Source organism: Corythoichthys intestinalis, chromosome 4 (assembly GCF_030265065.1).
Source record: "Corythoichthys intestinalis isolate RoL2023-P3 chromosome 4, ASM3026506v1, whole genome shotgun sequence".
NCBI classification, from domain to species: domain Eukaryota; kingdom Metazoa; phylum Chordata; class Actinopteri; order Syngnathiformes; family Syngnathidae; genus Corythoichthys; species Corythoichthys intestinalis.
This window is the reverse complement of record NC_080398.1, coordinates 29,843,801-29,869,944: the sequence shown is the minus strand read 5'-3', so window position 1 is coordinate 29,869,944 and position 26,144 is coordinate 29,843,801. Positions and strand designations below refer to the sequence as shown.

The following is a 26,144-nucleotide window of genomic DNA, read 5'->3' as shown; positions in this document are numbered from 1 at the left end:
GGGGGAGACCCCCCTGGCCCCCCTTAAAATCTGCTTATGATGAAAATGCATCAAAACATGTTTGATGCATTTTCATGTTTTATAAAAGACGAAAGATGAGACTTGTCCATAGTGTAAAATACAAAATAATGGAGTAAAGAACAGAAAGTTAATCCACTCATGCAAAGCTGTCAGAAAAGGAGGGGCAAATGAAAACGACGCTGGGATACACACTTACACATACAGTATAGGTCCCTTTTAACCAATCGGATGCCAGGAATGCTAGGCAATAGCCAATGGCAGAGCATCTATAATTATGTTACATTCAGTAAACGCTGGGAGCTGTGAGTGGGCATCCAGGTATCATGAAATTTCTTTCGTAACAAGAGGCAATATTTTCCCGTTGAGGTGTGTCTTAACCTGAAAATTCTGTATGTAGAGACATTTGTAAGTAGAGGTACCAATGTACCATTAATTTTTTATATCCCTTCCCAGCTCAAAGACAAAAACAGACCTTTGTGGTATGTTCCTGCGCTAGGACTGTCTGTAAAAAGGAATAACCTCCCGAAAACAACAAAGGACTGCATGAACGGTAAGATCATCTGTTTTTACCATGACCATTTACAATACAGCATTGTGCAGTGAAAGGGAAATGTATATTGTGGTTTTCCATCCCAGTAGTCTGAAATTTACAAGCACGTTTCATCCAAACAGTGAGTCATAAGTACATTAGAATGTAAGTTTTATTGGAGATACTGTATCTTTCAGCTTAAAGGAAGTATACTGGAATCACTGAAAATCTCGTAGAATGTCATATACGAGTACTCAAGACCATATTGGATTTACACTGCACTGAGGCATAGCTACGAGTGAAATACCGTACAAAAATGTAGTTTTATCGGTTGCAATTTGACACTTCACGTTCTGTGTTCCCTATGTCTTTTTAGGTCTGGCAGTGTGTTAGATAAAAGCAAAGGAGAAAACGGAAGAGCAAGCCAGAAAAGGAAAGAAATGCACACTCAGCAACTTTTTCTTTCTTGATCGTTTTGCCCAAAGCAACCAAACAAGCACTCTGTTCTTTTGCATCAGAAGGGAAATCCAACACACCAACAAAGATGAACCCATATGTCACCTCCCATTTCAGGAGGGATCTTTTTCCTCATTTTTATTTGTTGTAGTAACATACAGAAAACACATGGGTACTCCTCTATATACACAATTATATCAGTAGCTTCTTCTGAAGTATTTGGTTTTGTCCAAATTTGATAGTAGAATGACCCTGAAATTACAGTACAAGGTAAATGCAAACTCTGAATTTTTAATTGTCAGTGTATTTGCATCTTAAGTGTCATATTCTTGTAATGTCCCCACTTTTTGCCAGAAATTCTAATGTCTAGGTGGCCTTCTGGGAGTTTGTTGAGAGTAGGAATATGAACTGAAATCTTACCCAGCTTCTTGACTTGAACCCAAGAAAACCAACTTCTTCAGGTGACCTGTGTACTTGCCTTTTGCACAAAGCTTCCAATTAACTCTTTTCAAGCACATAGTGATCGCTCTGTTATTTTCTTCTTCTGATCAGGCTTAGGTGATTTCTCAGCTGTAAATGAGGTATGTCTGGTCAAATATAGATGCATGTTGAACATGATTTCTTGAATAATGTGATTATCTACAGTTAAATTCACAAATAGGCAAATGTGGAAGACCCTGAAAGACAAAGTGTTACGTTAAGTTATACCAGGATAAAAGAAGAATCAATCATAGACTCCACCATCAGTTGACAAGATGCCTTCCCATAGGGGGCTGACCCAGGCAGGACTTTGAGTTAGCTTTCACTGTGAAAAACTCAAACACACACTGCGTTCCAACGCCGGATTTAGGTGGAAATAGGACGAAGGTTTTACTGCATACAAGCAGGCAGGAGTGTCTCAAGAGTGATTTGTTCGAGGATTCAAGGTAATTATTAAATTAAATAGCACCATGCATGCACTTTAAAACGTTGTGAAAAAAATCAATGGATAAAATAAAGTTTGTGTAACTTTAGCTTGAAATATTTACGTAAAATGATCGATAACTGCCCGTTTTTGCTTTTAACCAAAAATCTAGATTGTTTTACGTCCTTATCTATAGAAATTCCACAATTTAAGTATTTATTTAAAAGAATTTTCAACTTGAGAAGCTCTTTGTTTCGTGACGGACCCCATGTTGGCTTACACAATACCTCAACTTAGGCTTGAAATATTTACGTAAAATGAATGATAACTGCCCGTTTTTTGCTTTTAACCAATAATCTAGACTGTTTTACGTTCATAGCTATAGAAATTCTGCAATTTTTGGCTTGAAATATTTACGGAAAATGAACGATAACTGCCCGTTTTTTGCTTTTAACCAAGGATCTAGACTGTTTTATGTCCATATGTATAAAAATTCAGCGATTTAAGCATATATTTGCAAGAATTTTCAACTTTTAAAGCTCTTTGTTTCGTGACGGCCGCCATGTTGGATTACACAATACCGTAACTTTTGCTTGAAAATTTTACGTATAACTATAACTATAACTATAACTACCAGTTTTTTTGTGTGTTTTTTGCTTTTAACTAATAATCTAATCTAGACAGTTTTACGTTCATATCTATAGAAATCCCGCGATTTGAGCATTTATTTACAATTATTTTCAACTTGAAAAGCTCTTTATTTTGTGACGGCAGCCATGTTGGATTTTGTATCCCTACACAATTGGGAATTCAACCGAAATAAGTTGTGATTTTATATAGAAAAATGCAAAACTTGCTTTTCTTGAGTAAAATTAACATGATTCTGCATGCTTTCCTCAAGTATTAGGTTTCTGATGGGAACATTGAGGGATTTATTAGCTGTTTAAAACTGAAAGAAAATAATAATAAGTTGCTATTTTGGGCAAAAACCTATATGATATGTTAAATATTGCTAATGATCCTGAAAATATAGGTGATTATCTTTGTATTTGGTAATTTTTGTGCATCTAACGTAAAATTTGAGAAATTTAAAGCCTTTTAAGTTTTGTTATACTTGTATAAAAAAATAAAAATTAAAAATCGGGATTTTATTTGGGAGCTACTTTGAAATTTTTGATGTCAATGCTCATGGAGACTCATATATGCCTAAGGAAAGTGCCTGTTTTGGTCTAAGGTCGCTAGCTGCTTTTGTTTTGAAAATATTTTAATTTTTTTAAAATAGGCCCCCGACGGATCGGCCCCGTGTCCCGTCAGCTGATACTGAAGTCTAAGAATCGAAGTTTATCAGACTTTTTATTAATGGGGATCGCCTATGGTTGAAATGTGACCTACTTGATTTCTAAAATCAGTTGTCCGTCTTGAGTGACTTTAGTTTAGTAACACAAATTGTGTATTTCATCTCTTCTATGTATTGTGTTTTTTCTTTTGTCAAGCCAAAACCAAGAAGTTCGTGAAACCGAAGAACTGTATCGTAAGAAACGGCATGTTTTTTCCATTTGCATGTTAGGTTATTTTATCATATCTCCCTTAGTATTTGTACTTTTCCACAATTTGCACTTGCTCCCAATATGTTCAGAAGTACTGAAGTGTTTGTGCCTGAGATACTTAATTTCTTCAAATTGAACAAATCCTGCATGTGATCCTGTTAAGGTCGATCTAGTCTTTCCCTTTCTCGCAAATCAATCTAACTAACATTGTTTTTAGTTTGCTTCAATTTATAAACAGTGTTGGAGAACTTTGAGATCTCCCCATGAAAGGACTGTTCTCAGAAACATTTTGTCAAGGACCCAACATGAAACTGAACAATGCCTATAAAGGAAATACCATTGGACAGTATGGACTCTGATATCAGCGTTACTACATTGTGAACTTGACTGATTCACACAGAACAACAAAAACGAGACTTGAATGTGCATAATGGGCGCAGCGCGTGTGAAACGGCGCTTCAGTGCTGTGGTGGATGGGCCAGTAGAGGAGGAGGAGGTCATGAGGCTGGCACAGAGTGCGGCAGAGACGGGAGGAAGTCCAACTGGAACCCCGAGCGGACCCTCCCCGACACACGCCGTCAATGGCTTAGTCCTGGCTATTCCCAGCGATGCACGGAGGCAGAGTGCCGCAGGAGAGTCAGCTGGGGGAGAAAACGGAGAGAGAACGGTGTGCTCGGACCCGAGGAGGGGAAGAGGAAGTAGTGTAGGAGGAAGAGGGGAAGGCCGGTCCGACTCAGACCGGGATTCCCTTTCTTCCCCCTCCACCACCGGACGCTGGCGCACCAAACGTGCAGGCCGCCAGCCCCGAAAGCGCTTTGTGGGCAAGGACGGACGCTGCAACGTTACCTTTGTCAACATGAGCGAGAGGGGCCAGCGGTACCTCAGTGACCTCTTCACCACCTGCGTGGACATCCGTTGGCGTTGGATGTTGGTCATTTTCACTCTCTCCTTTCTTCTCTCCTGGTTGCTCTTCGGATTTGCCTTCTGGCTCATTGCCTCCGCGCACGGGGACCTCTCCGTTCGCCTCGTCCCGGTGGCCGACACCTCGGCGCCGGGAGGAGACGGCGACAGAGGCGCGGCGATGGAGGAGCCGTGCTTCCTCCAAGTGAACAGCTTCATGGCAGCTTTTCTCCTCTCCTTGGAGACGCAGACGTCCATCGGTTACGGATTCCGAAGCGTGACCGAACAATGTCCCCTGGCGGTGGTGGCGGTCGTTTTGCAGTGCATCGTGGGCTGCATTATTGACGCCTTCATCATCGGGGCCGTCATGGCAAAGATCTCCAAGCCCAAAAAACGCAACGAAACTCTAGTTTTCTCAGAAACAGCCGTGGTGGCCCTCAGGGACGGCAAACTCTGCATGATGTGGAGGGTTGGAAACCTGCGCAAGAGTCACCTGGTAGAGGCGCATGTCCGAGCGCAGCTGTTAAAGGTGAGTGTCAGGACTCTTTGGCTGCATTGTGAACACCCCCATCCTACGTCAACTTCACTGGCTTCCCGTCAAACAAAGAATCAACTACAAGATCCTCATCATCACCTTCAAAATACTCCATGCCTCGCTACCTTTGCGATCTTCTCCGTCTAAACAATCCAACCCGTTCACTTCACTCTACCACTAGTCTTCCCCTCTCCGTCCCCCGTGTCCGCCTCTCCACCTTTGGTTCCAGAGCTTTTAGTCATTGCGCCCCCCAGCTCTGGAACTCCCTACCCCCTGATCTTCGCATATCCACCCTATCACTTTTCAAATCTAGACTGAAAACACACCTGTTTACTCTTTCTTACCCACCATAACCCTTAGCTCTGTTATATTTTTACTTCTTTTATTGTGCTTTTAATTTTTTATCCTTTTATTACCTTTTTATCGTACTGTGATTCCATGTCTCTTGTGAAGCGTCTTTGTGTGTTTTGAAAAGCGCTCTAGAAATAAAAAATATTATTATTATTATTATTAGAAAGGTGACAGAAAAAGTTCCAGTCCAATATATGACATAGTCCTCATATTTATTCCGAGTCATGTTGATTTTGGTGCATTTCTGGATAGCTTTCTGTTAAATTTTGAGATATTTCTGTGTCACTTACTGTTAAAGCAATCTGACCTTTTAGCCAAATGGCCGGAATCACGCCAGCCGAAACGCGTTAGCGCAATTCCAACGACTGGGACCGGCGGAAAACCAACAACCCGGCCGAAAGGCCAAACTCCACACGTTCACCTTAGTTTCAACCCCTTGGGCTGACTCCATTTTAAAAGGTGGAAAAACGTTTTGAATGACAAGTTGACAATTTATTCCAAGTCGGCAGCAATCATACAACACAGTAGTGACGGGATTTGTCGTTTACTTGAGGAAACAAATCCATTCCAGTTCGTTCAGTAAAAAGACTCGTTCAAACAAATCGTTCACCGAATCGTTCGCCTACCTCATCCCTCCACCCCCACCCACTCAAATGAATCGTTTGGTTAGTGAACGGGAAGTGACGTTGCCGAACGAATCTTCAAAGACCGCTTAGCAATATAACTGAACGGGAAGTGACATTGCTTGATCCCTCCCCCTCTTGCACAAAGGCTCCTCATTGGCCGCTCGTCGTAGATTCAGAAGTGAGTGACAGACTATGTCATTCTGTTTTCACAGCCTCGTCTCTACCCCTCCGTTGAGGGAGAACTTCAGCGTCGTCTGTCCTATTTCTATGGGATCAAAGTCATAGCTCGTGGTTGCATTTTGATTTAGGACACTGTTAAACATTTTCCTTTTGTGGATTTGGGCTCGGGGGCGCACAGACTTTCTCTAGCATGATATTGATCACATATACAATATTGCCGCTACCATACTACGTGACACGCTTGCTGTCACGCAAATAAAAAGAGAAATTGAAAGTTTAATTTCTAAATATGGAACGACCTACACATTATATTTACCTCACGTTCTGTTGTGTTTTTGTTTTTATGCTCCTCACTATTATTTTTGGTAACTATCGTTAAAACTAAAACATAAATAGCCGGTTGTCAAATGTATTGCTCTGAAATAAAAACAATACTACATTTTGATACAAAACAGTTTCATTGCAAATTATTATTAAGATGATTGTATTAAAATATCATTTTTGCACTGGTATTAATAAATAAATAATCCAGCGAGCTCCTCCGTCTTCCCCTCATCTCAGATCGTCAAATGCTGACGACAAATAATTGTTTAATAATTGCAGCACGTCTACTCAGCGAGCTACAAGGCTCAACAACATCATCCGCTACAGTTTGCTCTTTACAATGTCGCCTTTCCACTCTCATTAGTCTGTTAAGAAAAATGTAGACATATTGCTACATCTTCCGTGCCGGCGTGCGTTGTTTTAGGGCGGATGGACATTAATTTGTCAAACCAACCAACACCCGACACGCTCTGACACGAAAAAAAAAAAAAAAAACACTTGGAAAAAAATGACGTACTGTATATTTGAGGTGTGCGAAATTTCCGATTCTTAGATTATTCGCGATTCGGGCGTGGAAGATTCGAGAACGATTCACAAACATCCAAATTCCGATTATTGAAATATGTCAAGTAAAGCGGAAGTAAAACACACTCAGCGCGCCGCGCGGTCTTCAGGACGCAATGAGGAACGGAGCGAGAGTAGCTAAACATCATGCTTGTCATTACCCGGCCCCTCGGGTAAAGCCAAGGCTCAACTCATGCCGCGAGATAAAAAAACAGCAACATACCTGACTGCTGCCGACAGCTGCTAAAAAGTACGTCAACATAATGGTACGGTAGATATCATATTTATATAGGACTAGATACAAAATAGACTCGGTGGCGTTAGCAGCACATGTACAGAAAGCTAGATGCGGGCGTTAGTAAACGGCCGCCATCTTGAAGCAGTAGACTTCCCTGCAAGGCTGTTGCAGCAAACCTTCCAAGCGAACCTAATTAACTTTTTATCTAAAATACTCCTAAATCGGTAAAATATTGACTTAAATCTATCTTTAAAATAGTTTTAAAACTTTCACATGTCTAAAGTAGACAAAATGGAAATTATGGAATAACGGGGGCAATTTTAACAACTTTAGCGGTTGATTCACAACATTAAATTAATTGGCTGTAGTTTAAAGCTGCTGATACAGGATGGGGATTTGAGTATATTATTTATTGTTTTAACTGTTAACTTGATACTGAAATAGTCGTTTAATCATCTATATTTTTTGTCATCAATAATCCATTTATAATCGAATCGTAGCCTCTGAATCGTAATCGAATCAAATCAAAAAATCAAAATCAAATCAAATTTATTTATATAGCCCTTTACAAAACCCGAAAGGTCCCTGTCAAGTTCAAAAATAGATTCTTAGGTAGACATTTGTAAAATTACCCAAAAATAAGGAGAGAAGACACTCAGTTTTCTTGGCCAAGGAGAGCAAGGAGGGACTAAACAGTGAAATGCTGGATTACGCTGTTTAGTCACCAAAATTGACTCCTTGCTCTTTCTTTTATTAGGGGCTTGTCCTAACACAGAAAGGTGCCGCCCTAAAGGGAGGGGGAAAGCAAGCTGGAGACACCCATGTGATTTTGATTGGCTATGTGTGAGCATGTAGGCGGAATTAACTAAATACACGTGTGTAAGCAAAGACACTTAGATAAAGTGGTCAGAATGACCCAGACACTTCAGTTATGCTACGCTGCGGCCATGGAAGATGTCCTCGAATGGAAGATGTCCTCGAAAGTCTAGACGTAAGATGCTGAAGACGTCCCAGAAGGTCTAGTTACGCAATGTTGCGGCCATGAAGCAAGGCAGTTGTCACCCCGACCCTCTTAAACACTTTATAACACTTAAACATTATACTACAACCTAGTATAGCAAGCAATAATCATTTACTGGTTATATCAATAAGAAAAAATATGGCAATATGTATTATGTATGTATTAGGTATATATGAGCACAGGCAAATATTCAATCAATCAAGCAAATATTCAATCAACCCTCGATAATTAACTCAACAGTCCCCAAAGTGCTTTACAACAAAGACAAACATGGCACATAGTAAATAAAAGGCAGGAAAGTATTATACAATGACATTAGGAAGAAAAAAAGAAACTAAACAACGCATCACGATAAAGGTCAGCAAATAAAACAAATTTAACAGATAAAATCTGAAAACATTAAAAACCCTAAAGAAATAAAACCAGGTTAAACTAGTCTTGGGGAAAGGCGAGTCTGAAAAGGTGTGTCTTTAAACGAGATTTAAAAAGGCCCAAATTTGTAGTGGTGCGGATTTTAGGGGGAAGATTATTCCATAACCTGGGCGCAGCAACCGCAAAAGATCAGTCTCCCCACTGTTTGAGTTTGGACCTCGGAACGTGCAAATGAAGTTGGCCGGTAGAGCGAAGAGTCCTGCCAGAGTTACGGATGGTCAAAATTTCCGATAAGTAAGAAGGAGCCTGGCCATTAATAGAATTAAAAACAAACGGTTAAAGTTTAAAATCAATTCTAAAATGGACTGGAAGCCAGTGGAGCGATGACAGCACGGGGGTAATATGTTCACGTCTAGGTGTATCTGTTAAAATAATAAAGTTGGAGACGAGAAACTGAGGACTTGGGAAGACCAACATAAAGTGCGTTGCAGTAATCCAGCCTTGAGCTTATAAAAGCGTGAATTGCTTTTTCAAGGTCGTGGCGAGTTAGAAGAGGCTTCACTTTGGCAAAGAGACGGAGCTGGAAAAAACTTGCTCTTACAACAGAACTAATCTGTTTTTCAAAGTTGAGCCTGCAATCGAATATCACTCCGAGATTTTTAACATCGTTAGGTGCCCAAAGATTCCCACCTCTACTGTATATACTGTTTCAGTGCAAACTCGAATAATGATCATACTAAATTTTAATTTTCCTGTGCACGTATGAGGTAAATATCGCTGCCATGAAGCCTCCAATCAGTGACAGTTCTCTCCCCTGCACTGCCGTCACGCGACCGCAGCTCAGCTTATGCTTGCCTCGTAGCTACCCGCGAAAGTGTTTTAAACTACTGTAAATTTAATAGTATGTCGTCATATGTAGTCCCGGGTGTGTTGAGAAAAGTAGTACACTGAACCATGCTCGCAAGGTTTGTGTGGTGTTTTTGTCTGTTTGAGCAGCATATGATAGGCTCCACATTAAAAAATATGTCACTAAGTCATTTCCTTTCATTTTTCGATTCGTTCACCTCGTGACTGGAAAGTCAAGTTAGCAGCAATCTCGGTCACGGGAAGTGACATAGCTCAGTCTTGCCCCCTGCCTGCACGCTGGCTGCTTATTGGCCACACGTGAAAGTGAGTGACAGATGCTCTGATTCTGTTTCCGCTCCCTCCCCTGCCCGCGATGAGGCTGGCGTCTGATTGGTCGTTCGCGATATCAAGACTCTGCCGCTTGCTCAACGCCCTCCCACGCAGCAAGCATGCCCAAGTTTCCAAGAACTAATCAGTGCAGAAGGTGATTAGTTCAGTCTCGTTAGCCCCAAACAATGCGTTCAAAAAAAACGAATCGTTCATGATCGATACAACACAGAGATACCGATACAACAGAGAAACCCATGCGAGGAGGCAAACTGGATCCAGAGTTACCATATCACAAGTCAACAAAAGATTCCCGGGAAAAATGACAATGATTAGTTAAACATTCAGTCTTTTAAAAGCTCTGGTGAGGCGGGCTGTGGTCCGGAAGAAGGGTGCGTTTGAACACTGTTTAGGATTATTGTCCATTGGACAGGAGAATTCAGGCGTGACTGTTGTCATGGCAACAAGAGTTAAGGATTTTGCCATCCTCAGCACCATGTAAGTGCTGAGTGTTCACTTCTCGGTCGCGGGTTCCTCCGTATAAGATGTTTCTTGTGGCAAGACAAGATGTCCAGCCATTTGTTCTGGACTGTCCAGAACAGCTAATTGCAGGATTTGGTGGTGCAGATGTCGGCTTATAGATGTCTTGCCTATCACCATGTTGTAAGCGTCAGTCTTGCTCAGTCAGCTACATGACACGCGCGTTGGGCTTCCGTGGTCCGAAGGCGTCCTGTATCTATTCTGCCCTTATCTGCCCGTTGTCTTGGCGCTGTAAATTGTAATCATTTCAAGTCCAACTGTTCATAATATCAAATATATATATATATATATATATATTTTTTTTAATTATTACATAAATGCTATACTAGATAGTATAGCATTTATGTAGCATAATAGTAAAGATACTATTACCTTCACTGCCGATTTCAGTTCACCTTTTGATTTTTGGGGCAATTCTTTGTGATTTCCTGTTGGTTAGGGGCAGTGCTGTTTTTGGCAGCCCTTGTAATTTTTGTCTTTTGGATGAAAATACTTGGTCATATTTTGGTTGATTCAAAATGTGTTCGTCTTCGTCTAGTTTTAGTCCACGAAAACTCACATTTCTTCTAGTTTTAGTCGACAATTCTCAAAATGTTTTCATCTATAAACTTAAAATGTTTTAGTCCATGAAAAAATAAACAAATAAAAGGTTTCCAACAATTTCAACTGAACATTGACAGAAGAGCACATACAGTAGTTGTAGAGGACATCAACATCTTCATAATCATAATATCCACTCAGCAGCAAAATGGCACATTATTTGCAATTAATTAAACTCACCTGGATGCCATGAACTGTGTTCAAAAAGTTTTCCAAGAGTTTAAGAAGACAGTCTCCGAGTCACCGCGCTAAATGCTAATGCTAATGCGAACGCTATGCTCACGCCAGTGTTGTCACGGATTTCTTGAAAAAGTAATTTAATTACTGATTACAAATATTACAGTTACTGTCAAAATGAACTAATTCATTGCCATTAACAGGAAAGACATCAAATCAATTTCAACTAGGGTGACTGGCATTGCCTGCTCATATGTCCCTGCCATTGACGGCGATAGACGTCCAATACAATTTGACCCGGGGCGTTGTCTGCCGGCCCGCCCAATGAAAATGGAATGGACGCCCATTGCCATCAATGCCGGTTAATGAGCAATGCCATCGTGTTAGGTTTAGTGTGACATTGGAAATTAATGGGCTTTTTTGTGCAGTAGCGATCAAAGATATAAACCCAGTGCTGTGACCATCTGGCCTGATTCTGCGGTCTAGAGTTAATGACTGCTTGTTTTATTCTCCCTCTGGGTTTAGGAAGATTTACCATGGATTAACTTGGCCACCGCTCCTTCCCCATTGTCATTTATCATCACATTTTTCTCTGAGATGTATCAGAATCGTCATCCCGATATTGAAACTGACCCCATATTTTAAGCCAGCGCTAACTCAACGTGAAAACGTTGCGTGCGAGTGTAAATGCTTCCGAATTTATCCACGGGCTAAAATCTGTGAAGGAGCCAAATGTGATTACTCAGAAGAGCGAGGCAAAGAGAAAAGGGCAGATGGGATTAGGTTTTTGAGGATCAAAGAAATACAATTGTAAATACTGTGAGTGGATATGATTTCATAGCAAGCTAGTGGGATCAGTGATAAGACTTTGCAGTGTTTGATTATTGCAAATCGAATTGAAGCGGTTTTAAATGTCTCCAAAAAGCCTACTAAAACATCTATTTACCTATTTTTATTTCCTTGCATATCATCTGGAGAACAGTCAAGAGTGACACGAGAAGGAGAGTTCCTTCCGCTAGACAACTTGGATATCAACGTTGGATTCGACACCGGCACGGACCGGATTTTCTTGGTTTCGCCTGTCACTATCGTCCACGAGATCAATGACGAGTCGCCGTTCTTCGAGATGGACCGCAAGACTTTGGAAAGCGACACCGAAATGGAAGTGGTGGTGATACTGGAGGGCATGGTGGAGGCTACCGCCATGACCACGCAATGCCGAAGCTCCTACCTGGCTTCGGAAATCCAGTGGGGTTATCGATTTGAACCTGTGCTCTTTGAGAAGAAGGACGGCTATGAGGTAAGCAGCCAAAGACTTATGGGTCAAGTAGATTGGAAACATGAAAGAATTCAAAAACAGTGAACAGGGTTTTTTATGGCTGCCCTTTTAATTGTCGTCTTAGTCTTTTGGACAATACTTATTAGTCTTAGTCATTTTTTAGCAGTGTTGTCACAGATTACTTGAAAAAGTAATTTAATTGCCGATTACTGATTACGCCTCAAAAAAATAATCTAGTTACTTTATTGATTACTTCATTATCAAAGTAACTAAGTTACTTAAAAAGTAATCTATCAGTTACTTTTTAACCATTTTTCTCCCTTTGCCGCCTCAACATAAGAATGACAACAGAAAAATGTCATCACATGTAATTGACTTGTGATGATTGAATTTAAAGGGGAATATCAGAATTTCGCGCTAGCTTAGCTAACTAACAAATATCTGACAAAGTGCTTGGAATTTGTTGAAATCAACTCCACGGACCAATTAAATCCCACTAACTCTAAGATCAAGCCTCATGTCAAAACTTCTGAATTTCGGGTTATGGTTAACAGCATATCAGTGCCAATGTAAAACAATGCAAACTGACGGCATAATAATCAACAACACACACGTGGGTTGTACAGTACAATAAACACAAAGGTGGTGGCGGGCGCGGATCAACGTGCAGCCGTGCACATTAACAACCCGGAAGTACTCCACTCAACACACACGCGGTCAATTTGGCCACAAAACGTGGCGGCAACTAAGCACTTTACACTCAGTCGGACTTACAACACATCCCACAGATGCTAAACGAACACATCACCTCACGGCATAAATGTTGAACACGCATATGATGTAAACAAAGCTTGCCAACTTGGAGCGATGACTGCCCGTCGTTGCTACAGCAAAGCTACGAAACGGCCGCACATGTAGGGGGTCCAGCCTTTTGCTGATACGCTCCAGAATGAAGGAAAAGTACTCACCTTCATTCACGGATATCCACAGATCAATATTCCCTCGCAACGTCTCAACACTTGGCGCAAATGCCCACCCGCCTCAGTCCCACAACACGTGACGCGAGACCAAAACAGGAAATAGCTGAGAGGTTGTCATGGAAACACGTACCGGGAACCTTTTATTTTAGCATTTTCTATTCAAAATGCTCTTCGTACATGACTACAATGTTCTTCATTCTACATACGTTATGAGGCAATGAAAAAACAGTAACGCAGAGACACTAAGGAAACTAACTTTAATCAGATTACTGGTGTAGAAAAATGAACCCGTTACATTACTCGATACTGAAAAAAGTAATCGGATTACAGTAACGCGTTACTAACGCGTTGCTGACAACACTTTTTTAGTCATATTAAAATGTATTTGTCTTGGTCTAGTTTTTGTTGACGAAAACTCAAGACTAATTGCCTCAAGTTTTAGTCGACTTTTACTAAAAATATTTTCGTCTGTAAAATAAATAAAAAAATACTCCAAAAATAAATAAATAAATAAATAGTTTTCCAACCATTTCAAATGAACATTGACAGATGAGCACATATTGCCAACTTGGTGATCATACACACTCGACAAGAAAACAGTACAGTATTTTCAAATAATTATACCCACCTGGATGCCACGAACTGTACGCAAAAAAAAAAGTCTGTCCGAGAGTTTAAGAGGACGCTCGCCGTTAGTTCGCATAGTCCAATGCTAATGCAAATGCTATGCTAATGCTAGAGGTTACATTTCGTGTGTGATGATTACTCAGCATAGACTTTTAAAGGCAAAGCAACATTGTACTGGTCCTTCTAAAAAAATTAGCATATTGTGATAAAGTTAATTATTTTCTGTAATGTACTGATAAACATTAGACTTTCATATATATTTTCTGTAATGTACTGATAAACATTAGACTTTCATATATTTTCGATTCATTACACACAACTGAAGTATTTCAAGCCTTTAATTGTTTTAATATTGATGATTTTGGCAAAAAAGTCCAGAAAAAACAAAAATCCCTATCTCAAAAAATTAGCATATCATGAATACGGACTCTAAAGAAGCTACTAACCTAATCATCTGAATGAACGAAATAACTCCAAACCCCTGCGAAAAATTCCTGAGGCTTTTAAAAACTCCCAGCCTGGTTCATTACTCAAAACCGCAATCATGGGCAAGACTGCCGACTTGACTGCTGTCCAGAAGGTCATCATTGACACCCTCAAGCAAGAGGCTAAGACACAGAAAGAAATTTCTGAGCGAATAGGCTGTTCCCAGAGTGCTGTATCAAGGCACCTCAGTGGGAAGTCTGTGGGAAGGAAAAAGTGTGGCAGGAAACGCTGCACAACCAGAAGAGGTGACCGCACCCTGAGAAACATTGTGGAGAAGGACTGATTCCAGACCTTGGGGGACCTGCAGAAACAGTGGACTGAGTCTGGAGTAGAAACATCCAGAGCCACCTTGCACAGGTGTGTGCTGGAAATGGGCTACAGGTGCCGCATTCCCCAGGTCAAGCCACTTTTGAACCTGAAACAGCGGCAGAAGCGCCTGACCTTGGCTACAGAGAAGCAGCACTGGACTGTTGCTCAGTGGTCCAAAGTACTTTTTTCAGATGAAAGCAAATTTTGCATTTCATTCAGAAATCAAGGTGCCAGAGTTTGGAGGAAGACTTGGGATAAGGAAATGCCAAAATGGCTGAAGTCCAGTGTCAAATAACCAGTCAGTCATGGTCTGGGGTGCCATGTCAGCTGCTCGTGTTGGTCTACTGCAGTACTTCTCAAATGGTGGGGCGCGCCCCCCCAGGGGGGCGCAGAGCAATGCCAGGGGGGGCGCGAGTGACCTCGGGGAACATGCTTTTTTTTTTTTTTTTTTTTTTTGCCGTACTAGAATAAAGTGTACTTGCACATCCACTCCGTGGGTGGCAGTGGCGCTCTCATTTTCAAAGTGCGTGCAGTATTTTTGAAGTAAGCAAGAGCACACGGAAGAGACTCATGCAGAGCTGGACTCACGCAGCGACCCACTGTCTTCTTCGGTTCTCACGTGTCCGGCCGAGAAGTGCCGTTTTCGGCTTGGGATCGTCACGACCACCGCCCTCACCTACGGTTCTCCCTCGGCCGCCGAGAATGCGCTTTTTTCGGGCCGTTTGCCTTTGACTTTTAATATAGTGGAAAATGAGGAAAGACCACTGTTTACTGAGTATAAAAACGATTATAGCGTAGAAGCCAAATCAGTTAAGACGCCACTTAAAGACATTAGACCTCAATCTCATTGATAAGCCGCTTGACTATTTTTCAGCGAAAATGTGCCGAATACTGCCAATTTTCACAATCGTCCCGCTTTGTCAGTGTTATATCAGTAAACCAGTGAGCACTGTGGTGAATCAGCGAAAATAAAAACTTTCCTTCTGTCCAAAGACTCCCCCCCGCCTCTATTCAGTTTTGGTTTTTTTTCGGTCAAATTTTTTGGCATGTTGTCCTGAAGAGTAAATGTTTCTAATCAATTTGAATTTGTTATTATTTACTGATTTTATTACATTTTATTTTTCAGTATCAAATGGTCAAAAATGTACCTTGAGTGTATTTTTACAGTTTGGATGTGACTTTTTTTTTTATTTTTATTTTTTTAACTTCAGGCAAATTGATGCGCGTTAAGTCTTTTCTGTTACAAGCAACACAATGTTAAAAAAGTTATACTTTATTATAAGTTGATCTATGTTACTTTTTTTCTTTAATAGAAAAAAAAAAGGACACAATGTTAGGCTGAGGCGTACTTATAATAGTAATATAGACGAATGATACTATTTACAGTGGCGGCAGAGAGTTGGGGGGGGGCGCGAAACATTTACGTCTTCCTTGGGGGGGCGTAACAGAAAATAATTGAGAAGCACTGGTCTACTGTGTTTTATCAAGGGCAGGGTCAATGCAGCTAGCTATCAAGAGATTTTGGAGCACTTCATGCTTCCATCTGCTGAAAAGCTTTATTGAGATGAAGATTTAATTTTTCAGCACGATCTGGCACCTGCTCACAGTGCCAAAACCACTGGTAAATGGTTTACTGACCATGGCATTACTGTGCTCAATTGGCCTGCCAACTCTCCTGACCTGAACCCCATAGAGAATCTGTGGGATATTGTGAAAAGGAAGTTGAGAGACACCAGACCCAACACTGTGGATGATCTTAAGGCCGCTATCGAAGCATCCTGGGCCTCCATAACAACTCAGCAGTGCCACAGGCTGATTGCCTCCATGCCACGCCGCATTGAAGGAGCCATTTCTGCAAAAGGATTCCTGACCAAGTATTGAGTGCATAGCTGATATAATTAATTGAAGGTTGATTGTTATCGTATTAAAAAACACTTTTTTTTGTATTGGTCGGATGAAATATGCAAATTTTTTTGGATGGGGATTTTGGGTTTTTCTTGACTTTTTTTCCCCAGAATCATCAATATTAAAACAATAAAAAGCTTGAACTACTTCAGTTGTGTGTAATGCCTGTAAAATATATGAATGTTTATCAGTACATTACATAAAATAACTATCACAATATGCTATTTTTTTTTTAGAAAGACTAGTACAGTGGGGCAAATATGTATTTAGTCATCCACCAATTGTGCAAGTTCTCCTACTTGAAAAGATTAGATTGGCCTTAATTGTCAACATGGGTAAACCTCAACCATGAGAGACAGAATGTGGAAAAAAAAACAGAAAATCAGATTGTTTGATTTTTAAATAATTTATTTCCAAATTAGAGCGGAAAACAAGTATTTGGTCACCTACAAACAAGCAAGATTTCTGGCTGTCAAAGAGGTCTAACTTCTTCTAACGAGGTTTAATGAGGCTCCACTCGTTACCTGTTTTAACTCATTAACGGTATAAAACACACCTGTCCACAAGCTCAGTCAGTCACACTCCAAACTCCACTATGGCCAAGACCAAAGAGCTGTCGAAGGACACCAGAGACAAAATTGTAGACCTGCACCAGGCTGGGAAGACTGAATCTGCAATAGGTAAAACGCTTGGTGTAAAGAAATCAACTGTGGGAGAAATGATTAGAAAATGGAAGACATACAAGACCACTGATAATCTCCCTCGATCTGGGGCTCCATGCAAGATCTCACCCCGTGGCGTCAAAATGATAACAAAAACGGTGAGCAAAAATCCCAGAACCACAATGGGGGACCTTGTGAATGACCTACAGAGAGCTGGGACCACAGTAACAAAGGCTACTATCAGTAACACAATGTGCCGCCAGGGACTCTATTCCTGCACTGCCAGACATGTCCCCCTGCTGACGAAAGTACACGTCCAGGCCCGTCTGCAGTTCGCTAGAGAGCATTTGGATGATCCAGAAGAGGACTGGGAGAGTGTGTTATGGTCAGATGAAACCAAAATAGAGCTTTTTGGTAGAAACACAGGTTCTCGTGTTTGGAGGAAAAAGAATACTGAATAGCATCCGAAGAACACCATACCCACTGTGAAACATGGGGGTGGAAACATCATGCTTTGGGGCTGCTTTCCTGCAAACGGACCAGGACGACTGATCTGTGTAAAGGAAAGAATGAATGGGGCCATGTATCGAGAGATTTTGAGTGAAAATCTCCTTCCATCAGCAAGGGCATTGAAGATGAGACGTGGCTGGGTCTTTCAGCATGACAATGATCCCAAACACACAGCCAGGGCGACAAAAGAGTGGCTTCGTAAGAAGCATTTCAAGGTCCTGGAGTGGCCTAGCCAGTCTCCAGATCTCAACCCCATTAAGAAAATCTGTGGAGGGAGTTGAAAGTCCATGTAGCCCAACCACAGCCCCAAAACATCACTGCTCTAGAGGCGATCTGCGTGGAGGAATGGCCAAAATACCAGCAACAATGTGTGAAAAGCATGTGAAGAGTTACAGAAAACGTTTGGCCTCCGTTATTGCCAACAAAGGGTACATAACAAAGTATTGAGATGAACTTTTGGTATTGACCAAATACTTATTTTCCACCTTGATTTGCAAATAAATTCTTTAAAAATTAAACAATGTGATTTTCTGTTTTTTTTCCCCACATTCTGTCTCTCATGGTTGAGGTTTACCCATGTTGACAATTACAGGCCTCTCTAATATTTTCAAGTGGGAGAACTTGCACAATTAGTGGTTGACTAAATACTTATTTGCCCCACTGTATATGTTTTTTTTAATGTGTCCTCCATTTTGACCGTATGGAAATGGCCACCCCAAACAGGAGGATTAAGCCACATTGTTCTTTTTTTCAGGTGGATTATTCATTCTTCCACAGAACCTACGAAATCCCAAACACACCGTTGTGTAGCGCTAAAGAGTTTACTGCGCTCAAGTACATGAAGAGTTCACGCTCATCTCTTTGCTATGAGAACGAAGTGGCTCTGAAGCTCATTTCTCCTGATGAGGAACCGGACACAGAGAATAGGAAACTATCAGGCCACCTCCACTTCAACTGAGGAAAAAGAGAGACAAGTTTGACTCTCTATTAAACTTGTTGTGTGATTGGTCCTGGCAATCTTTGAAAATCCTTGAAAACTTGAGTCTGCTAACTTCCAAACTGGCCCATTCGCACCGCAGCACAGCAACAGCACTCCGCGGTGGCTGTAACGTGCAACTGCACTTCACTTAAGGACTTTGAGATGAATTTTTATGCAGTGAAAGGTAGGGTATTCTCACAGGTACACTTCAGGAATGTATTGCAGTATTATGCTGATTTATCATTGTTATTTTCTTATGGTAAGTATGGATAGTATAATTTTTTGTTTGTGGGGATTAGCTATTGATTATGTGGAGAAAACGAGATAAACGTGCAGCGGTTTCGAGTTTTTTCCATGTAATTGTCTACCGTTGAATTTTTTAAAACTATGTTGTGAAGGAATATGGTGTTATTGTGACGTTTTTCATTCTTTTGTTATCAAGTGAACCCCTGTTTATCGCAGGAAATGTGTTCTAGGCATCGTGGTGAAATTGGAAAATCGATTATATGGAAACTAGTATTTTTTGTGGTGGCATTAATCACATTTAAACTTATTAAAAATACATTTAATTGTTTTTAAAAAAAATTTTTTTTAAACGCTTTAATTCACAGGTTTTAAATTCATTGCAGGTCCATGTGGCCTGTGAAAGTATAAACGATAAACAAAAAGACATTATTTAGTTTTACAAATATTTGAAAAAATTCAATGTTAAACGTTGTTTTCTTATTAAAATACAAAAAAATTTGAGAAAATACTTTTTTAATCTAAAAAATACAGGTACAGTAAAGAAAATAAGAATATTTACTATTAATAGTAGGCCTGCACGATATATCGTTTGAATATCGCCATCGCTAAAGTCCCATCTCACGCATTATTTTTTTTTTAATTTACCCTAATTTTCGGACTATAGGCCACTACTTTTTTCCCTCATTTTGAAATCCTGCGGCTTATAGTTCGGTGCAGTTTATTTGTTCATTTATTTGGGTTAATAGGTAACACTTTCTTTGACAGCAGATGGGCATTAATGACATAATGAATTATGTCACTAACTCAATTTATGTTCAGCTTGGATCATTGCATCCATTCAAAAGTGAGATAATTTGCCAGATGACACAAAATCTGTCATGAGCATTCAATAATGCTCATGGCAGTGTCATGTCATAAATATGATGGGTCTTATGACAGTCTTATGGCGCCACTCTCAAATAAAGTATTACCAAATACCATAACTAGTAAGGGTGTAACGGTACATGTATTTGTATTGAACAGTTTCAGTACGGGGTGCTCGTCCAACGAGTTTCTGATGTAATGTATCCCTTACTTTTCGAGGCTTTGAGTCGATCGGGTTACAGTTTCTTTGTGTAGATTATATTTAGTCCGTCTTCTCTACGATAATGAGGACCAACACGGTAGGACCGTATATAACCCAGAAACGTCAACGGCGCGTCAACCAGGGGCGGACTGGTAATCTGTGGGTTCTGGAGGATCACAGAACGGCCGGTGCCGTGGACGGCCGGCGGCCGCCATTCATTATACATCACTGTTTTTATCCCCTCTATCCTCTGATTATCTACAGTTCACATCCAATCCGACAGGTGGCAGCAATGCGCCTGGCTGTTGACTGCCAATCTGATAGACTAGGAACGAAGAAAGCACAGAGTAGCCTTCATTGGTTCCTTCCTTGTGGAAGCAAAATAGCGACGAGCGTTAATGCACAATATGGATGGTGGTGGCAAAAAACAGAAAAGAGCAGGATGGCGCGGAGAAGGTTAGGGAGAAAAAAATTAAACTGGAGAGTGAAGCATTAAAATGTCATAAGTCGACAAATATTTTCGCAAGCAGCAGTCTGGCTGCAACGGCCACGTCGGATAACAACAGCCCAGCTCCCGGCAATGGTGAGAGGGAGCGGCAGCCGCTCTGACGTGCAGCCGGTGCAGGGAGAGAGAAAAGAAGAAGGAAGTAAGCTGGAGGAAGTTCCCCAGACAAGCGCAGGGCAAGTAAATTGGGATGAAGAGGGTTACTTGCTCGGTATACTGGCAATTGTTATCCACCAGGTAGCTACATTTTAAATGAAATAAATGACAATTAAAGGGTTAGTGCCAGCTAATCGATGTACCCGTTTGCAATCGTGTCAAGTTACAGTATGCTCGTCCTACTATCCCACTCTTAAGAAAAAATATTTTAGCCGTAAAACAATGTATGCACACGCAGCATAGCAATATTAATTCAGAAGAAATATAACAAAATATTAATAAAATGAATAGTTTTACTTTAAAGTTTAGGTAGTTAAACTGATATGATATACATTATATTTTTAATCATTTATATATCGTTTTGTTGTCTGGTTAATACTTTCCAATGAAGGTTATGTATACAGGATTTGTCTTGAAATGTTTATTGTATTTTCATTGAAATTGATTATTTGTATGGCAGGGGTCTCCAAACCGGTCCTCAATGGCCGCTGTGGGGCCTGGGTTTTGTTTCAACCGATCGAGTACCGACAGTTTAACCAATGACGTTTCTGCTAAAACAAGCAGCACCTGACTGCAATCAACTGATTCCACTTGTAAGACACCAGATCGGTGCAGAGGTGTTGTCTTGTTTTGTTAGAATGAAATAGAATGAAATCCTGTGTCCGCCGCAGCCCTATGTGGAATAGTTTGGAGACCACTGAATTATGGCATAAACAATGAAGTCATTTTATAGACAGAGATATATAGAGATATATTATAATCAATTGGATACCTAAAACTTGCTTTGAAAAATAAATTCTTTAATTTGTTTATTCAGGTTGATCATAGAGCTAGTACAGAAAATGAATCCAACTCCAGTTCAGACTTGCAGTACTTTGAGCGCCCCAAGTCAGACAGTCACAGTCTAGACACATTTTCTTAATTTTTCTCTGAAAGTGCACGAAATTGATGCATTTTACAATAAAATGTAAAAAAAAAAAAAAAAAAAAAAAAAAAATTCTCCCCGGGGGGACATGCTCCCGGACCCCCCTAGGGGTTCTGTGTTTCCTTTCGTAAAGCGATTCTTGTGGGCTGGGCTGAGTCAAAGTCCAGGGCTGCTTTTTAGTCCCAGTCCGCCTCTGGCGTCAACGTGTCTGCCACGAGAACGCAGTGAAACGCGGGCGTTAAAGTCAATCAGTCAATGCACACCAGTCGCAGTGCGGCCGCATGTTACGCGTCCCAGAAGCGGCTCAACGCGACGCATGCTAACCGGAAGTCACTCGTGTAAAAATACGGTGGATCCGGTCGATTTTCAAACTAATATGCAATCGTAACCCACTTTTTGAGTCCATCAGATCTCTTGAGTGGTAGATCGGGGCACAGTTGACTTGTCTTTTTTGACTTACTGCTGTCTTTGCTATAATAATAACCAACACGGCCCAGTGTTCAATACAAAACCCTCCTACCACAACAAAACAAGTAGGAACTAATATTCACATAGGAACTAAAGTTATACAACATAAAATATACAATATAAATGAAGACTACATCACATTTGTAAAATATAAACACATAATAAAAGAAATAATAGCCCATTTAAATAAAATAAATTGAAATGAGCTAAAACACCTGTAATTAAATAATCAGTGGTGCCTCCAGAAATTTTTCATAGGGCTGGCCAGATGGGGCCACTTAAAATCTTGGGGTGGCCAAAACTAAAAGCCATAATTTCAGGTTTTAATTGTATTATTGCAGTAAAAAGATCAGGGGAAAACTATCAGAAAGACTTAAGGACACGGCTACTGATATTCTTTGGTGTAGTGTATAATATTTGATGTTACTAATGATTTAATGTGCATAGTCCGTAACTGTTTAGTCAACATTTTGAGTGCCACAGCAATTCTGTTTTATTGTGTTATGTATATAAATTAGGCATAAAGTGTACATTTAACTAGGGCTGTCAAACGATTAAAATTTTTAATCGAGTTAATCGCAGCTTAAAAATTAATTAATTGTAATTAATCGCAATTCAAACCATCTCTAAAATATGCCATATTTTTCTGTAAAATATTGTTGGAATGGACAGATAAGACAAGACTGATATATGCATTCAACATTCTGTAAATAGGTACTGTATTTGTTTATTATAACAATAAAGCCACAAGATGGCATTAACATTATTAACATTCTTTCTGTGAAAGGGATCCACGGATAGAAAGACTTGTAATTCTTAAAGGATAAATGTGAGTTTGTATATTGTGACTAAATATTGCCATCTAGTGTATTTGTTGAGCTTTCAGTAAATGATACTGTAGCGACTTAACTGTTCTGCCCAAATGCATGATGGGAAGTGGTGCAACCATGACTGTGTGTGGTGGCGGCAAATGCTATATCTTCTCTGTGTTGGGTACACTACAGGGTGTTAAGAAAAAAAGATCAACTCCTGTCATTCTTCCCCACGTCGCTTCCCACAATATTTATAGTTGCTGTGGGAGAGATGACAAAGCTTTTGCCAATTAAAAGCACGGTCCCAATGAATGCTTGTATCTACTCCACTCTGCCTCTTATCTCTGTATAGAAGGAAAATGGCGCCATTGTAGGCTGTTTGTGGCAATGTGTGTATGAGTCGTACTGCGAATGCTTTCGTTCGTTCGTTCGTTCGTCGTCTCCCGCTTATCCGAATCCGGGTCGCGGGGGCAGCAGCCTCAGCAAAGAGGCCCAGACAGCCCTCTCCCCAGCCACTTCCACCAGCTCATCTGGGAGAATCCCAAGGCGTTCCCAGGCAAGCCGAGAGATATAATCCAGCGTGTCCTGGGTCGGCCCCGGGGTCTCCTCCCAGTTGGACATGCCTGAAACACCTCCCGAGGGAGGCGTCCAGGGGGCATCCTAACCAGATGTCCAAACCACCTCAACTGGCTCCTCTCGACATGAAGGAGCAGCGGCTCTACTCTGAGTCCCTCCCGGATGACCGAGCTCCTAACCCTATCTCGAAGGCTGAGCCCGGCCACTCTCTGAAGGAAACTCATTTCAGCCGCTTGTATCCGCAATCTTGTTTTTTCGGTCATTACCCAAATTTCATGGCCATAGGTGAGGGTAGGAATGTAGATTGACCGGTAAATCGAGAGCTTCGCCTTCCGGCTCAGCTCCCTCTTCACCACGAGAGACTGGTTAAGCGCCCGCAACACTGCTGATGCTGCCCCAATTCGCCTGTCAATCTCACGTTCCGACCTACCCTCACTCGTGAACAAGATCCCGAGATACTTAAACTCCTCCACCTGGGGCAGGAACTCACCCCCGACCTGGAGCGAGCAATCCACCCTTTTCCGGCTGAGAACCATGGCCTCAGACTTGGAGGTGCTGATTCTCAACCCAGCCGCTTCACACTCGGCTGCGAACTGTTCCAGCGAGAGCTGGAGGTCGCTGTTTGATGGAGCCAGAAGGACCACATCATCCGCAAAAAGCAGAGATGAGATCCTCCCACCACCGAACTCGACCCCCTCCACCACCCGGCTGCGCCTAGAAATTCTGTCCATGAAAGTCACGAACAGAACCGGTGACAAAGGGCAGCCCTGGCGGAGTCCAACTCTCACCGGGAACTGGTCCGATTTATTGCCGGCCACACGGACCAGACTCATACTCCTGTGGTAGAGGGACTGGATGGCCCCTAGCAGAGGGCCATCCACCCCATACTCCCGGAGTACCCCCCACAGGGTGCCCCTGGGGACACGGTCATAAGCCTTCTCCAAATCCACAAAACACATGTGGACTGAATTGGCGAACTCCCATGCCCCCTCAAGCACCCTCGCGAGGGTAAAGAGCTGGTCCGTGGTTCCACGGCCAGGACGAAAACCACATTGTTCCTCCTCGATCTGAGGTTCAACTATCGACCGGACCCTCCTTTCCAGTACCCTGGCGTAGACTTTCCCGGGGAGGCTGAGGAGTGTGATCCCCCGATAGTTGGAACACACCCTCTGGTCGCCTTTCTTAAAGATAGGGACCACCACTGCGAATGCTTTAATTGCGATAAATATTTTCACGTGATTTTAAAAAATTAATTACCGCCCGTTAACGCGATAAATTTGACAGCCTACATTTAACAAAACAAAATAAATGCATTCATTTGGGATGAAATGCATAACTGATGCTACAACAATCTAACGATATACTGGCAAGCGGGGTGGCCAGTAGGGTGGCCAACCAATTTATAGGGGTGGCCGTGGCCACCCCCTGGTGGCGCCACTGTAAATAATAAGAATAATACACAACTCCTGCTTAGACAATTAAATTTATTAATTTCTGTGTGGCGCTTTAACTTGAGAAAATCCACCAATAAAGCTTTTAAAAGCCGTTCATCAGAAAAAAATGATTCATTGAGGCATTTCATTTGTAAAATAAACGTTAAAATCTTTGTCATTGGGATTGCTTTTCTCTTTAGCATAGGACTTCTTTTTTCTTCTTTCAGAAAGAAAGCTGACCAATACGCGGGGTCTGGAAGGCAAATTGTTGTTGGATTATTATTTTTAAATACCCGCTACTTTTTGAGCAGAATTCTAGCTTTGTATAGGCTAATGTTCCTATTATCAAAAGCAGAAAACTGTGTAATAAACGACTAGCACATTTATATTTTGCATGTTGTTTTCTTACTGTACCGAAAATGAACCGAACCGTGACCTCAAAACCGAGGTACGTACCGAACCGAGATTTTTGTGTACCGTTACACCCCTAATAACTAGCAATTAATTAAACAACTGGAAAAGTAACTGAAGAAATAATTAGCACAGAACATGAACTTTGATTGTTATTTACATCTATAGTGCTGCACTGCATGGTAGGAGGCATGTTGGACGACAACAGTGTTGACAGCAGGTGGCAGCAGAGGTTAACTGTCTCCCCCAAGGGAGCGTTGATGGCCAAATGAAGCTTCTTGAAGCAATGAAGCTTTGAGGCAATTTTGTTCTAATCTTCACGGTGGTTCATTTGGTCTTACGACAGTCTTATGATGCCGCTGTCAAATAAAGTGTTACTGGTTAATATATTTTGGTGTAAATATCCCATAACACAAAGACGACAGCTGCATCTTATAGTCCAGTGCGGCTTATGTATGAAGAAATGCCATTTTCATGTCAAATTTGGTGGGTGGAGGCTTATAGTCCGGTGCGCTTTATAGTCTGAAAATCACGGTAGTTTTGTTTTATTAATCCAAAAAAATACAAGTAAATTAAAGAAAATAAGAACATTTACTATTAAGATTAGGCCTGCATGATATATTGTTTGAATATCGCCATCGCGATCCCACTGCACGTGTCTTTTTTTTTTTTTTTTTGAATACGCAAACTTTTGTTTTTCTTCATAAAAGCAGAAAGTTTGCAAAGACATGCCCTCCTGGATTTCTTTATA

At 41.2% G+C, this 26,144-nt stretch overlaps 1 protein-coding gene across 4 annotated transcripts; it reads left to right on the top strand.

The window, feature by feature from the left end:
• The first annotated feature begins 314 nt into the window (after nucleotides 1-314).
• Nucleotides 315-21,437, top strand: kcnj14 (potassium inwardly rectifying channel subfamily J member 14). Of its 4 annotated transcripts, XM_057833268.1 has the most exons (8): nucleotides 315-339; nucleotides 475-571; nucleotides 927-1,276; nucleotides 1,361-1,467; nucleotides 1,559-1,587; nucleotides 3,404-4,886; nucleotides 12,041-12,358; nucleotides 18,571-21,437. In XM_057833268.1, the coding sequence occupies exons 6-8, from the start codon at nucleotides 3,879-3,881 to the stop codon at nucleotides 18,772-18,774; spliced, it is 1,530 nt and encodes a 509-aa protein (XP_057689251.1). In that variant the 5' UTR covers nucleotides 315-339; nucleotides 475-571; nucleotides 927-1,276; nucleotides 1,361-1,467; nucleotides 1,559-1,587; nucleotides 3,404-3,878; the 3' UTR covers nucleotides 18,775-21,437. The 4 variants fall into 4 exon arrangements, with proteins under 4 accessions (XP_057689251.1, XP_057689250.1, XP_057689253.1 ...); XM_057833267.1 differs by lacking the exon at nucleotides 315-339 and having other exon boundaries at nucleotides 425-571; XM_057833270.1 differs by lacking the exon at nucleotides 315-339 and having other exon boundaries at nucleotides 425-571; nucleotides 1,559-1,932.
• Nucleotides 21,438-26,144: the final 4,707 nt, after the last annotated feature.

Bases quoted from the DNA above. Each gene is read 5' to 3' on its own strand.
- kcnj14 (XM_057833268.1), top strand. From the start codon at position 3,879: ATGTGCATAATGGGCGCAGCGCGTGTGAAACGGCGCTTCAGTGCTGTG. The intron at 4,887-12,040 runs GTGAGTGTCAGG...TCTGGAGAACAG, and splicing joins TCCGAGCGCAGCTGTTAAAG to TCAAGAGTGACACGAGAAGG. The intron at 12,359-18,570 runs GTAAGCAGCCAA...TCTTTTTTTCAG, and splicing joins AGAAGAAGGACGGCTATGAG to GTGGATTATTCATTCTTCCA.